General features: G+C 37.7%; 1 protein-coding gene across 1 annotated transcript in view; it reads left to right on the top strand.

Annotated features, from left to right (window-relative positions):
• The window catches only part of LOC150108972 (H(+)/Cl(-) exchange transporter 7-like), a 327290-nt gene extending 312948 nt beyond the window's left edge, over positions 1-14342 (top strand). The window contains exon 23 of the mRNA XM_090401357.1: positions 14241-14342. Coding sequence (XP_090257483.1) covers positions 14241-14342 — 102 coding nt within the window. The remainder of the gene's footprint in view (positions 1-14240) is intronic.
• The last annotated feature ends 783 nt before the right edge of the window (positions 14343-15125 follow it).

Here is a 15125-nt window from a genome sequence, read left to right as displayed (position 1 = left end):
ATATCACATCCCTCTACTATTGGATAGTCCCCTGTCTGTGATCTTGGCACCATTGGACGCGTTGACGGGAGCGATTGATCAAAGGCTTGTGTAAGGCAACCCAACAGTGATATCCAACTCTGTGTAGTTCCCGGCACAGAGTTTTTGTTGAAATGGGTTTCTTACGCCCGGTGTTGCATTTTTCACACAATTGCTCTGCAGCTGTGTGAAAAATAGCTCGCCTGCTTTTCGTGATACAGCCCACCAATGCTCGAACGTCCCTCTTTTGGAGTAAGCGCTTTCGTCCACTATTGCATTTTGCCGGTGATGTTTGTTCTTGTCGATTGCCATGCTGACTTAACCTTAGAGACTGTTCCACGAAACATGTGCAATTTCAACTCCTCTGGTCACAGATTCACCTGTCAGCTTTGCCCCAACAATCACACCTCCTTTCAAATTCACCGATGTCCTCTCTGGATTCCATTCTAATATGCAATAAACAGAGGCAGGCCCCCGTTTGCCTTTATACACACGTCTCTAGGAATGTCGGGAGTATATTTGCATATCAACTGCATCTGTGTTTGGTGCATCATAGACGCTGTATTGCATCTACCATTAACGCGACCTGATAGCTCAGTCACAGTGTTTCCATTTGTTTTGTACATGTGTATTCACACACACACACACATATATATATATATGATTAATGCTTTGTCTAAGATTTGCACGTGAACTTACACTTGGACAAAGAATTTAAAACCAAGAATATAATTTCTTGGCATCTTTAATTTATAGTATTACCAAGTAACTTTCAACACACACACACATCAACAAAGAGATTTATTATTTATTTATTTATCTTCTGATCTCTGGCCACTCTTTACTTAAAAAAAAACGTTTTCAAAACTACGCTGCTGTTATATAGAGTTTAGTCTTTTGGAAACTTTTGTTTATATAACTTCTTTTGTTATTGTGCTTTGCGGTTGCATCATAAAAGTTCAAGATGAATCAGGAACAAAATGAACCAAAACTAGAGTCTTTGAAGAGTGAAAACGAAGTGGGTTATGAAACTATTCATGAAAAAACACCGCTTTTAAGAGAGAGAACTCCCTGTTTTAATGTACGCACGTAATTGAAAGTAATTGTTTTGATATTTCGTTAAGAAAAAAGGCTTAATTAACGAATTATATTGAGTGCCTTCACTCAATATAATTTTTTTTTATCATTTTTCGCCTTGAGAAAGAAAGCAAGAAATCTTGTATTGACAGGTATTTTCTTAGAAATGAAAGGCAACGCAGATACATTTTTTGAAGCTGCATCAGTTAAGAGTTGTTTTTTAAGAGTTTCTTTATGCATAATTATCTTATTATTATCTTATATCTTATTATCTTCTTATATTATTATTATCTTATCAATGTGCACATTACACAAGTTGTGAAGAAATCACATCGAATAATGGCAATGATGCAGAGAACCCTAACATGCAGAAATAGAGAGGTTATGATTCCATTGTATAAGGCCTTGATCAGGCTTCATGTGGATTATTGTGCACAGATTTGGTCCCCAGGTTTTCATGGTGACCAGGATATGTTGGAAAGGGTACAGAGAAGATTCACAAAGGTAGTCAGTGGTTTATGAAATGCAGAATACGAGGACAGATTGAGAGAATGCAAGTGCAGAGCCTCGTGAATAGGAGGAAGAGGGGAGATATGATTGAGACATATAAACTGGTTAGGGGTTGTTATCAGGTAGACATGGAAGAGATTTTTTATAGAATTGGAGAGGGGAGATAGAACAAGAGGCCATTGCTGGAAACTGTATAAGGAGGGTATAGAGCTCCAAAGACCACAGCAGTCCATATATTTGTGAATTTGTGTATATTCCTTGGCTAGTTTGTCTGTTTTGCCTGGTAAAAATCCTCAGGTTTCCAGACATAAAAATTTCATTTCCAAATAAGACCAACAAACTCACCTACACTTGAAAAGCCCTATAAAGAATCATATAAACAAAATGAGACTGGCTAAGTAATCTTCATACAAAAACAAACAAAAAAAAAAGGCTCTTATAAAGGTTCTTTGGATCTCAGGTAAAATTCAAACCATGGCCTTTCCATCCAGAGTGCAATGCTGATAATGACTGAGCTCTGGAGGCTTCGTACACAGAGGAATTAAAATATAGGACAGTGAGTCCTGCAACTTCATAGAGTTAGCATGTAATAATAGTTCTCCTCAGTCTAGTGGAAAATATGCTCCCACACGATGAGAGGGCAAAGTCATCATAACTCCACTAAGCAACTAAGGCAATGCCTAGGAGCAGCAAGTCCTGTATTTCCTAGGAGTCCTGGGACTGCCACATATTATTATTATTATTATTGTTCCGGGCAACTCCAAAGAGTCGACACATCGAGGGAGGCCCTAACATCATGTCCAGAAAAACTATTCGACATTGACACAGTATCTATCATACCTTGCCTTGAACTCATTCACGGTCGTAGCACCCACAACAGACTCTGGAAGCTTATTCCACTCATTCACCACTCTCCAAGTAAAAAACCTAGCTCTAACACCCTTGTCAACCACGCTCTTGCCCAGCTTCCATGCATGGCCCCTAGTCCTCCCACCACCAGTCATATTTTCAAAAATATCATAAATAAATTTCAATTAAAGAAAATTTCAAAAATATAATGACTGAACTCTGGAGTCTATGTACACAGAGGAATTAAAATATAGGATAGTGACTCTTCAATGAGACCTATAGCCTCATGGAAGTTCTATGCAGTAATAATAATAATAAATCTCATCTCTTTATCAGAAATGCTCATATGATAGAGGGTGGGGGCCAAGCAATTAAAGTAGCAGCAAGTTTGGAAGGTGTCAAAATTGTATATCCAACATTTTTTTTTTAACAAAAACATAGTTTCTTGAATTTAGGGTTTCTGTGTTAGCATATATGCCAATAATGGCCCAGTATGAAAAAGCAAGTACAGTTCTTCTTTCGATTAGTGATTGACAATTTTTTTTTTAAACATTAATTGCATCTACAATACGGGCAGGCTAAGGGTTAGATCTCCAAAAATCCCTCTACAGATCAACCACAAACGTTTTTTTTTTTCTTTTTTTTTTTTTTCTTCAGGCTATTTCAGGTCACCAGTAAGCTGAATGGAGTTTCATATCAGGTAATAAACTTCATTTCCCATTTAAAGATGATTACAAGCATCCATGCCTCTAGTGGGATTCAGCCTCATGACTTGTTGATTAGAGAGTGTCGACGGCATCACTCAGGTAAGTTGGGGATGCTCACAAAACAGAATATTTAATAATGCCTCAATTATTTACCAAACCATTATGGAAATGGTGTATACACCAATGGTGCAATTTTTTTTTTTTAAATTTTGTTTATTTATTTATTTTTATTGCATTGACTGTGTATTGAATAATAATTTTTCTATATTGTAGCATAATTAGGATTCTAGTTATTATCTGTAGTTAAATATATACAGACATGTGGGTGGAGAAGTTGAGACTGAGCAGATATGGTAAGTGGTGATAAAGGTGATTGGGCAGGTGTGGTGGGGAAATCACAATGAACACATGGCTTGGATAGTACTGGCTACACATGGAGATGAAATGGTTTCAGTGATTGAGTTTATTTGCCCCAAAATCATTGGAATAAGTGAAATGTGGTTGAATGAAGTTGATATCATAATCGTAAATGATTATGAGGCACTGTGAGAGGAAGACATATTTAGCTGGATGTTGTTATAGGCCTGGGAATGTGGAGGGTAGTGATGAAGAAATGTATAAACAACTTGGATTAGTGAACAAAGGAAGGGTAATTATTATAAGTGATTTTAATTATGGTGGTATAGATTGGAATGAAGAGATAGCATTTGAGAATAAGGAAAATGAATTTCTCGCATTCTTGAGAGATAATTATCTCAGGCAGCACATAAAGGAAGGCACGTGAGGATTGAGAGTTCTTGATCTAATCATTTCATCAGAGGATGTGATTGTGAGAGAGAGGTTTCACACTTTCCTTCGGTTAGTGAAAGTGATCATGAACTAGTCATGTGGCTTGTCATATGCAGACTTTTGTGAGGAAAGGATATATGTGGAATTATAAGGCTGGTGATTATGACGAGCTTAGGATATAGCTTGGAGCTATAACATGGAACAAGGAGTTGAGCAGTAAGGAAATAAATGCTGTATGGGAACTGACAAGGAAATACATAACAGCATCAATGTGTGAATGTATTCTGAAGGCCAAAAGGCTGAATAAAGAAGTAGGTATAAAATGGATGAATGTGGAGCTTAAGCACGAAATCTGGAAAGTACATTGGAGGAAGCACAAGATGAATAATGGTAATACTCTTCAGAGCACAAAAAACACAGTTTGTAACAGTATGCAAAACTACAACAACATGGTGTAACAAAGGGACTAGTTTAACAAAATTGTAGCAATAGCACAAAGACTAAAGTCCTAATTAGGCACCCTCTCTCTAAAAAAATTGTAGCAACAACACAAAGACTAAATTCCCCCCCCCCAAAAAAAAAGAGAGAAAGCAGGTACTAGTTATGTCTTAAGATGACTGTCTCCTAAATCTTAAGTAAAATTTATACAGCCATATTTGTTGAGATTCAGAGTATGTTTCAAGGCTTCTGTTGCTTCTAAAAACAATCTCTCTCTGACTTGTAAAAGCTTCTGAGTACTTTTGTTTTCTTCCAGTTGATCCTGTGTGCAGGGGTATCCAAAGCATGGTCTGCTAGGGCCTGACTTGCCATAATGATAGTGCCAGACATATCTTTTATGTTCACTGATGTGGATGTCCCGTTCTTCCTGTTTGACCGTAGTAAGTTGATCACATGAGCAGGGTACTTCGTAGACTCCTGGATGTGATAAAGGAGGGATGCTGTCCTTGGGTGAATGGATTAGAGTTGCTAATTTGACACATGGTCTGAATACAGTGCGTAGTTGATGTTTATTGTGAATCTAGATATCTTTTCCAATGTGCCTTTGATGTATGGGATGGTGACTGTTTTGTTGTAGTTCTCCGTGTTGGATAGTGGGAGGGGTTTCTTAGGAGCATTTAGTATTTTGTTTATCTTATGGGGATTATAGCCATTGGCCAAGAAGGTGTGTTAAGTGAGCCAGTTCAGCATCAAGAGCATTGTCATCAGAACAGATTGCTCTTGCTCTGTGGGTTAGCGTTTTTAAGATACCATACTGTTAAGAAGGGTGATGGTGTGATTGTTTGCAGGGGCAAATTCTCCATGCTTGCTGCGCAAGCTCACTAATTAAGAAAGAAGTAATATTTATTTGTTAATAAATGCATGCATTTATAGGCATTCCATTTAGGCTTTTATTTTTGTAGACAGAAGACGTCTTAAGCTTGCGCGGCAATAATTGAGCTTTACGTTGTGTATCGAAGGCTGATGCTTGCTCGTCTAGTCAAAGCTACCTAATGATATTGGAATGGGTTTAACTGGTGATATACAGCTATGTGCAGATGATGTAAATTTGAAGAAAACATTGCATAGTCAAGCAGATATTATGGCCTTACAGGAGGACTTGAATAGATTGTATGAATGGGCAGATTAGTGGAATTCTCAGTTCAATGTTGCAAAATGTAAGGTTTTGAAATGAGGTAAGCAGTGATGGGATGCAAAGTATACACTTGCTGGACAAACTTTAAAGGAGATAGAGGAATTGAGAAATCTGGAAGTGGTGGTGGACAAGGACCTGAAATTCAGGGGCTGCATTGCACAAGTTGTGAATATCTCACATCGGATAATGGCAGTGATGCTTAGGATCCTGACATGCAGAAATAAAGAGGTTGCGATGCCATTACATAAAGCCTGGATCAGGCCTCATGTGGACTGTTGTGCACAGATTTTGTCCCTGGGTTTTCATGGTTATGAGGGTATGTTAGAAAGTTTCCAGAGAATTACTGAAATAAAGAGCCAAAAGGGAAATACTAAGTAAGGTGATCAGAAGCTTACTCCACCTTTACCACGAGTTGAGTTGGTCCTGTCATGAAAGGTTTGCTTGCACTTAGATCTGCTGAAACTTTTATAGTTTCTCTATTTGACTTTGAAATAATGTTGGATTCAATATCCACTTATTTAAATAAGTTTCCAGAGAAGATTCACAAAGATAATCAATGGTCTTTGGAATGTGGAGTACAAGGACATATTGAGAGAATGTAAATTGCAAAGTCTTGTGAATAGGAGGAGGTGGGGGGGATATGATGGAGACATATAATTAGGCAGGGGTTGTTATCAGGTTGACATGGAAGAAATTTTTCTTAGAGTGAGAGGGGAGGGTAGAACAAGACACCATCCCTGGAAACTGTATAAGGAGGATATGAGCAGTGGAGTGAGGAGACGGTTCTTTGCATGGAGAATGGTGGTGAGTGGAATGCATTGTCTGAGTGTGTTGTGAATATTGAATCAGTTGAAGGCAGGGTTGGATGGGCTTTGTTTGTATGTGCAATAGTGTGAACTTCACAGGATGAGTCTGACTCCACGGAGGTCAGATTTTAATAATAATAATATTCATACTATGGGTGAGAGGTAGAGAAGTAGTGAAGCAGGAAAATTAAATTCCAAAGAGATTTTCCATTATATGGCCAGTTTGAAAAACAATATATGTGTGTGTGTGTGTGTGTGTGTGTGTGTGTGATTACAAAGCAAGTGATTATGACAAGCTGAGTAGTCAACTTTCAGCAATGGCATGGCATAAAAATTTGGTGGGGAGAGATGTTGGTGTTGGATGGGAGGTAGTTAAGGGATGTTTGAAGAAGCTATTCATTAAGCAGGAGTTGCACACAAAAAAAGGCTTGTGGAGGGATTATAAAGAAAAAGGTGTTCAGCATGCCTATGAGCAGTATAAGGCATAGGCAAGAGGATGGAAAGGAAGGCCAAAGCTGATTATGAGAGAAAGCTAGCTGATGAGGCCAGAAGAAATCCTGAAGAGGTCTTTTACTATGTGAGCAATAAAAGTAGGAAAGATTGTGGAAGGATGATTCTAAAAAGTACTGATGGTGGGGAGATAATTGAGCCAAACCAAATAGTTGAGTTACTGAGTTAGCATTTTGCAGGGGTGTACCATCTTGGTGGTGGTGGTATTGCAATTCCAGATATTAAAATATTGAAGAACCTCAATACAAACACAGCATGAGATTAGATAGCATATCAGCCTTTATTATGAGAATGTGCAAGGGAATTATTGACTCCAACAATAATTTCTGCTCCTCTGACCAACAGCTTGGTCAGAGGAGCAGAAAGGTGCTAATTGAGTAGAAAGAGGACAAAATATCCTTATTGCATAAAGGGGGACTCCAAAACATTAGTAGCAAATTATAGGCCAATAAACATCTCAGAATTGGCCGTTAAGGTATTGGAGAAATTGGTGAAGGATAGAATTTAGGACTAGGTGAATAGGAATATGATACTCTATAAGGGATAATTTTGTGAAGGGTAGGTTTTAATTTAGTAATTTCCTTACTTTTTATAATCAAGTGACTGAACTACAGGAAACTGATTAGGCTAGGGACTCGGGTGTGATTGTGGACAAGGAGTTAAAGTTTAGAGGGCATATTACAAAGGTAAGTAACCAAAACAGCACATCAGATTATGTGATTAATGGAAATCACTAACAAGCAGGGATAGAGACATTATTGTTCCCTTATATAAGATTTTAATAAGGCCACATCTGGACTACTGCACACAGATGTGGACTCCCAGATTCCATGAGGAAGTGGTGGAGAGGAACCAGCAAGTAACGAAGATTGTGGCAGATATATAGAATGCTCTCCATGAGAACAGATTGACGGTCTGTAGGCTTCAAAAATTAGCTGATAGGTGAAAAAGAGGAGCCATTATAGAAGTATTTTAAGTTATTATAGAGGTTTTATAGGATTGACACTTGAAAGCTTTTTTATCAGTATGTGCAAAGAGGGAGAGAACACCATTAAAGCACAATGGGTCACCAGTGAAAGTTGTATAAGAGTGTGGTTAGCAAGAGTGTTCTTACTAGATTTTTTGTTTGGAGGGTGGTGAATGGGTGCAGTAATTTACCAGAGATGGTTGTGGGTGCTTCAAGAGTGAATGAGTTTAATGGAGATATGATAGGTATTGTGTGAATAATGGATCTCCTATGATGAGTCTTCTGATTCCATAGAGATAGATACCTGTGTAATAATGATAATAATAAAATTATTACTTGAGAATTATTTTAATGGATGAAAAATTCCATATAAATATTCCTCCTGTCATGATGACAATCAAACTTAGGCCTTTTCCAATCGAAGGGCACACGTACCGTCGTTCTTCCAATTGTGGTATGAAGGCGCTTGAATTTATTATTATTATTCAGGCCTCCATGGAGTCAAAAGACTCATCGTAGGAGGTTCTTCCTAAGAAACACAAAGTCTATCAAGACTCATCAAGCGGAGGTCCCCCCCTACGAAACACAAAGTCTATCATACCACTCCTTGAACTCATTGACCGTTCTCGCTCTGACCACTCCATCAGGCAATGCATTCCATGGTTCAACCACCCTCCATGCAAAGAAACCACTCCTCACCCTCTTGCTCACAGTTTCCTTTCATAACTTCCAGGGATGGCCTCTTGTCATCACTCCTTCCCGCTGTTCAACCAAGCGAAAGAACTCCCCAGTGTCAACCCTGTAACCACCTCTCAACAGTTTAAAAGTCTCAATCATATCACCTCTCCTTCTTCTATCTACCAAACTCTGCAGTCCACATTCCCTCAGCTGATCCTTGTAACTATCATTGTACAGTCCTGAAACCATCTTTGTTATCCACCTTTGTACCCTTTCCACAGTTAAGTTATCCCCTTCAAATCCTGGGACCAAATCTGGGAACAATAATCTAAGTGTGGCCTGATCAGGGTCTTATACAATGGAATGATAACACTTTTTTCTCTGCAGGTCAGTGTCCTTCTCATTATTGCAGCAATCCCCTGTGTTACCTTCGCCACCTCTGCAATACGTCTCCTAAACTTCAGGTTTCTACCAATCATCAACCCCAGATCTCTTGTCTCCCCTACTTCCTTCAGTATAACTCCTCCCATAGAGTATGCAGCATCCCATCGATGTTTCCCAAACCTCAATACATTTTGTTGCATTAAACTGACACCCCCATTCATTTGCCCATCTATCTAGCTTATTGAAATTCTCTTGCAGGGCTGCCGCATTTGCACTATTACTAATAATCCTTCCCAGCTTCACATCATCTGCAAACAACTGAATATCCCCTTGCAATCCACTGACAATGTCATTGATATAAAGGTTAAAAAATATAGGTCCCAATAGGTAAAGTGCAACTTTTTTTCACATTCCTTCACTTACTAATATCACATCCAGTCTGCATTTGAATTAAACTCTTGAACTAGATTTAATGCTTCTAGTTCATCTACTTCTTTTCTTTCGTTCATTTTTCCCTTGGCATTTAGAGAGAGCTAATGGACTTGCCTAGAAAGTAATACTTTTCTAAACTGAACACTTAATGACCAGCTCTTTCTAGTGCATCTGACACTTTTTTGTCACAGTGATATTGCTGTAGACCATAAGATCCCAAAATTGATATTCGCAACCCCCCCTTCTTCCCATTTTGGGGTTGTGGATGGATTTTTGGCAAAGCCTGAAGTGGATTGAAAAAGTTCCAAGTAGGACACATTTGGTTTCTTCATCAGGGGTTCTGAATTTTTTAATCCCTAATTTTGTATTAATGTACTGTAGGTTTATAATTTTTCATGAATAGGATTCACATAAAAAAATAATGTTCACTTCATAGGCTGAGCAGTGAAAGTTATTGAGTCTAAGATGTTGTGCTATATTGACAGCTGAAAGCAGCCTATCTTACATATTGGGATAACATAGGAAAATTGTCCTAATATGAGTTAGTGAGATACTGCTTAAGTGGATGCTAAGCAAACAAATCTGCTTTCGCCTGTGGAAGATGGGACTTCATTTTTTTTTTTTTAATCATTCCTATTCAAAAGGTTGAAACCTAAAGAACAATAGCATTATGAGTTTACCAAGGCTTAAATAGACTTTACAGAATCAATGTCATTTGTTTTAGATGACTACAGATTTCACTTCCTTAAAGTGGGAGGAAGCTTGTTTATTAAAAAAAAGTCTTCTCCCTTTCTCTCTTCCATTATCTATGTGGATGATGATGAGGGCCAGTGAACTCTTTCCACTTCTGTCTGTCTGTCTGTCCCTAAAGAGTCCAAACAATTCTGTCCAGTTTGGTGTCACTTGTTGTGATTTGGTTTTCAGGTCCTCTTTTATTTTGTCTATCCATCTAATTCTGGGCTGTCCTTTGAATCTTTTACCTTCCATTGTTGTATATAGGGCTTTAGTTAGTAATATTTCTGTTTCCATTCTGGTCACATGGCCAAACCATCGCAGTCTTCTTTTTTGGATTATGTCTATTATTGTTATTTCTTGTTTTAGTCATTTCCTTATGTCTTCATTTCTTAGTCTATCCAGCAGAGATACTCCAAGTAATCTTCTTAGCCAACCCATTTCAGTAGTTAATAATTTTTTCTCTTCAGCTTTTTTGAGATTCTAGCATTCACTTCTATAGAGAAGTATTGTGAGGACCATTGTCTCATAGATTCTTACTTTTGTTACTTGTTTGATGTCTCTTGACTTCCATATTTTGTTTAGTTGTCCAAAAGTTTGGGGAAGCCTGTTTCTAATTCGTATGTTTATATCTTTTGTAATTTCACCGTTGTACTCAATTACTCCTCCAAGGTAGGTGAAGTTTTCAACCTGCTCTAGATTCTTACTATCAGTTTCACTTTTCAGATTGGTGTTTCTTTTTCCTATTTGCATAATTTTTGTTTTGTCTATATTTAGGTTTAATCCAAATTTCATACATTCTTCCTTTATTTTATCAGAAATTTGTTGTAGATCATCCATGCTTGCAAGTAATACACTGTTGTCTGCAAATTTTAAGTTTGTTATATTTTCCCCATATATTTTGATTCTGGAGTCTTCTTTGTTTAAGGCCTTACTGGTTGCTTCTTCCAGTGTAAAATTGAATAGGTCGTGACAGATTGCATCCCTGTCTTACTCCACTCTCTATGTGGAACCAGTTGGTTAAGATGTCCTCCACTCATACTGCACTTTCAGATTTCTCGTATAGATTCTTTATTATTCTTATAGTTTTGTTGGGGATTCCAAATTCTTTCATAGTGTCCCATAGTTCTCTTCTATGGATTGAATCAAATGCCTGACGAAAGTCTATGAAATTTATATAGCAACTTTGGTTGTACTTTAGCATCGTTTCTATTAGCTGTCTTAAGGTGAATAATTGATCAGTTGTGCTTCGTCCTGGTCTGAAACCTCCTTGTTCTTCTCCTAATGCTTGTTCTATATATGGCTTAATTTGTTTTTGGAGTACTTTCATAAAAACCTTACTTGGAATACTGAGGAGGCTAATGCCTCTGTAATTATTGCATTCTGTTTTATCTCATTTTTTGTATACAGGTGTTATTGATTTGGTCCAATCAGTAGGTATTGCTTCATTTTTGTAGATCCTTCCAAATAATGTTTTTAATGTTTCCAGAAGCTGTTCCTTTCCTGCTTTTAAGAATTCTTGCATGTATCTGATCAATACCAGATGCTTTCCTAATTTTAAGTTTATGCTGTGTACTAGTGTTTCTTTGGTAAAGAGTGTTTCCTCTTCCATTTTGGGGATGGAATAATAATATCCTGAGAGCTGTTTTTATTATATAAGTCTCTGAAGTATTCTTCCCATCTGGCCATTCTTTTTGTTTTACTTTCAATTAGTTGTCCCTCTGTTTTTGATCATTATCATTTTTGTTGTTATTGTCTTACTAATTTGATCTCTCTTTGTTTATATAATCCATAGCAATTATTTTCTTTTGATAGCTTCTCTGCCATTTTGCATTTTTCTTCTAACCAGTTATTCTTGTCTCTTTTAACTAGTTTTCTAATTTCTCTGGTTAATCTATTATATTCATTTCTGTTATAATTCTGTTTTAATTACATTCTTTTGCTTTGATCACTTAACCTTTTTACTTCATTCTAGATCCAATCCTTTTTACTTTCTCTTTCTGTGTGACCTGTTGTATTTTCTGCCAATTTTAATATTATTTCCTTTAATTTGCACCAATGTTCTTTGATGCTTATATTCTGTTTTGGTAGTTCTTTCAGGTTTTTATCTAGTTCTAGTTGATATTTTCTTAGAATATTATTGTCTTGTAGTTTATTTACATTCAGTTTCCTTTCGACTATAAAAGTGCTTTCAGATTTTAACTTTATTCTTAGGTTTGCTAGTACTAGCTTATGGTCTGATCCACAGTCTGCAGCAAAGGATCTGCAATTTAGGATACTTGATTTCCATCTTTGGTTTACAAAAAGACGAGGTGGCTGAGTGGTTAAGGCAAGACTGCTAATCCATTGGGAGTCTCCTTGCCTGGGTTTGAATCCCATTCTCATTGTAATTTTGTCACGATGGTGGTATAGTGGTTAGCGTAGCTGCCTTCCAAGCAGTTGACCTGGGTTCTATTCCCCGCCGTCGCGTTTTTTTTGCCTGGCCTGGTTGGTTGAGTGGTTAGCGTATCCACTCTCCAGCCAAAAGGCTGTGGGTTTGAATCTCGCTGTAGGCATGGATGTTTGTGATTGTCTGTGAAAATACTAGTGGTGGTGGTGTGCAATAGATGGTGTTGGTGTAGTTGTAGTTGGTGGAGACAGAGAGCTGTAGAGCAGGTGCCCTCTCTTGATGAGTCTTTGGACTCCTGGAGGTATCATGTAATAATAATAATAATATAGTTGATCATATTCTTGGTTTTTGTCTATCTGATATCCATGTCCATATTCTTTGCAGTTTTGGTTGTTTAAAGAGAGTATTGATTATTTTAGTCTATTATTTGAGCAGAAGTTTCGGAGTCTTTTGCCATGCTCATTGCTTTCTCAATACCACCCAAACTGTCCAATTACTCTTGGTCAGGTATCCCATTCTTTGCTTACATTTGCGTGTAAGTCTCCAATTACAATTAGGAGATCTTGACTTGATGTCTGCTGACTGCTTTTTGCAGATCTATATAGAACTCCTCAATGTCTTCTTCTGATGATGATGTTGAAGTTGGTGAGTATACTTGAATAATAGTCAGTGATCCAATTGATGTTTAAATCTTGCTTTAATTATCCTAGATGAGATAGGATTATAAGGCAATAAAGAGTTTTGAGCGTTTGATTTTAATATAAGTGCTACTCCCTCTTGGCAGTTTGTTTTCCTCCCTGCCTGAAGTTAAAATCTTGTACTGTCCATGGTGAAATTCTCCTTTTCCAGTCCATCTGGTTTTGCAGAGTTCAATTACTTCGCATCTGTAGTTGTCTAATTCATGCAGTAATATTTCCAATACTCCTTCCTGTTGAAGGGTTCTTACATTTCTGGTTTTTTTTCCCCTCTGTCTGCTAGGTGATGTTTTGTTCCAATAACATATTTTTCACCTTCACTATCTTGGTTCCCTAATAGTGAGCACGATCCTTGTTTGACTGGGCAACGGTCGAGTTGGCATGCATCTTTAGGTTGGTTTGAGTTCATTCAGTTTCAATGGTTAAGTTTTGTCAAGTGTCAACCACCACCACTCCTTGACCTGAATTCAGCCACTCTTAACATGGAGTACAGATGCTGTTTGCAGCTGATTCACTGAATATAGTTGCTGCTTGAGAACTGTGTCGACCCACAGGCTAAACTAAGTGAGGGTAGCCAGTGGGTTGACACAGTCTATGGAGTGTGGCCACTACTAGTTTACAGTAGCATCTTAGAGCCATAAGCGAGAGTTGAGTGTCCAGTGAGAACCAATCCAGCCGAACCACAATTATGTGTGACTGTCCAAGTGGAGAGGTACTATCTCTCCTTGACACCCCATACCTCCCCCCCCCAAAAGTAACATGGGAAAATGAAGAAGAATATGAGTTAGATGACCGTTAAGTGGGAACTGAGAATTGATAGTGCATTATGCAAGCTCCAATAGGTTTTGAAAAGTGTGGCAGAATTACAGCTGAAAGCCCAAAATGAATAGTAACTCTTCCCACAATGCATAGCAATATACATGTGCCCAAGGGGGGGGGGATGTGCTGCATGGGATACAGAAGTCTGTATACACAAGTAACCTAGTGGTGAAGATACTACATATGTTTGGTTAAAGGATTAAAATAAGAATATAATTTTATGTGTAGTATTATTTACTTTCTAGCCGACCAAAAAAATGCTACAACTTGGAATGAACAATGTCAGTGGATTTCATAGGCAGAATCAGAGAGCATCTGTGTACTGGGAATCATGGTTGAGTAAATAAGATAATAATAATTTAATTAATCTAATTATTCCTTGTTGGACAAAATCCAGAACTGTGTTCTGTGGAATCTCAAATGTGGGAACAATATTTCATGCCTAGGTCGTAGAATTTTATGCATTGGATTTGTAGAATGTAAACAGTTTGAATGAGAAAGTTGGAGCAGGAAGAGCGAGAGACAGCACCAAATTTTCTGATGCTGAAGCAGCTATATTAGTACATTGTTTATGTTTAAAACAATTTAAATTCTTATTTCAAGAAGGGAAAACGTAATATCTGAGGATCACAAGTAAGAGCATGTGGCATGGATGGTTTTTCTGGTGAGAAATGAGACAGGATTAATTTGAAAGACTAGTGTTTACTATCTTTTCCTCTTGTTTCAAAAATCATGCAGAAAGGGATTTGTAGAGCAAAAGGACATCTGCAGTCAGCAAAAGAAGATTCAATCTTAAATCAAGTGACAAAAGAGGAAACTGGATAACAGATTGCACAGTGCAAGAGAAATACTGTAAGGGTTCACGTACAACTGGGCAGTAGCCAACTAAGCAACATATGGGTGACAGCCAACTATAGGTATCCTTTCCAATATATCTCATTTGCTGATCTGCTTAGCTTGGTGACCAATAAATTGAACTCTTTATCAAAATTAAAGGAATATTTGATCTGAGGAACTGCTGCTGGTGATGGCAAAGGCTAAGAGTGACATCAAAAGTTGGTGACACTAACACGTGACCACCAGCTGATGTCCCCCAGGATAAATGTAGATAAATGTGTAGAAATTGAGTA

This window comes from Typopeltis vanoorti, chromosome 2 (genome assembly GCF_054136105.1).
Source record: "Typopeltis vanoorti isolate ZY-2024b chromosome 2, IOZ_Tvanoo_1.0, whole genome shotgun sequence".
Classification (NCBI taxonomy): Eukaryota; Metazoa; Arthropoda; class Arachnida; order Uropygi; family Thelyphonidae; genus Typopeltis; species Typopeltis vanoorti.
This window is presented reverse-complemented; position numbering and strand designations above follow the sequence as displayed.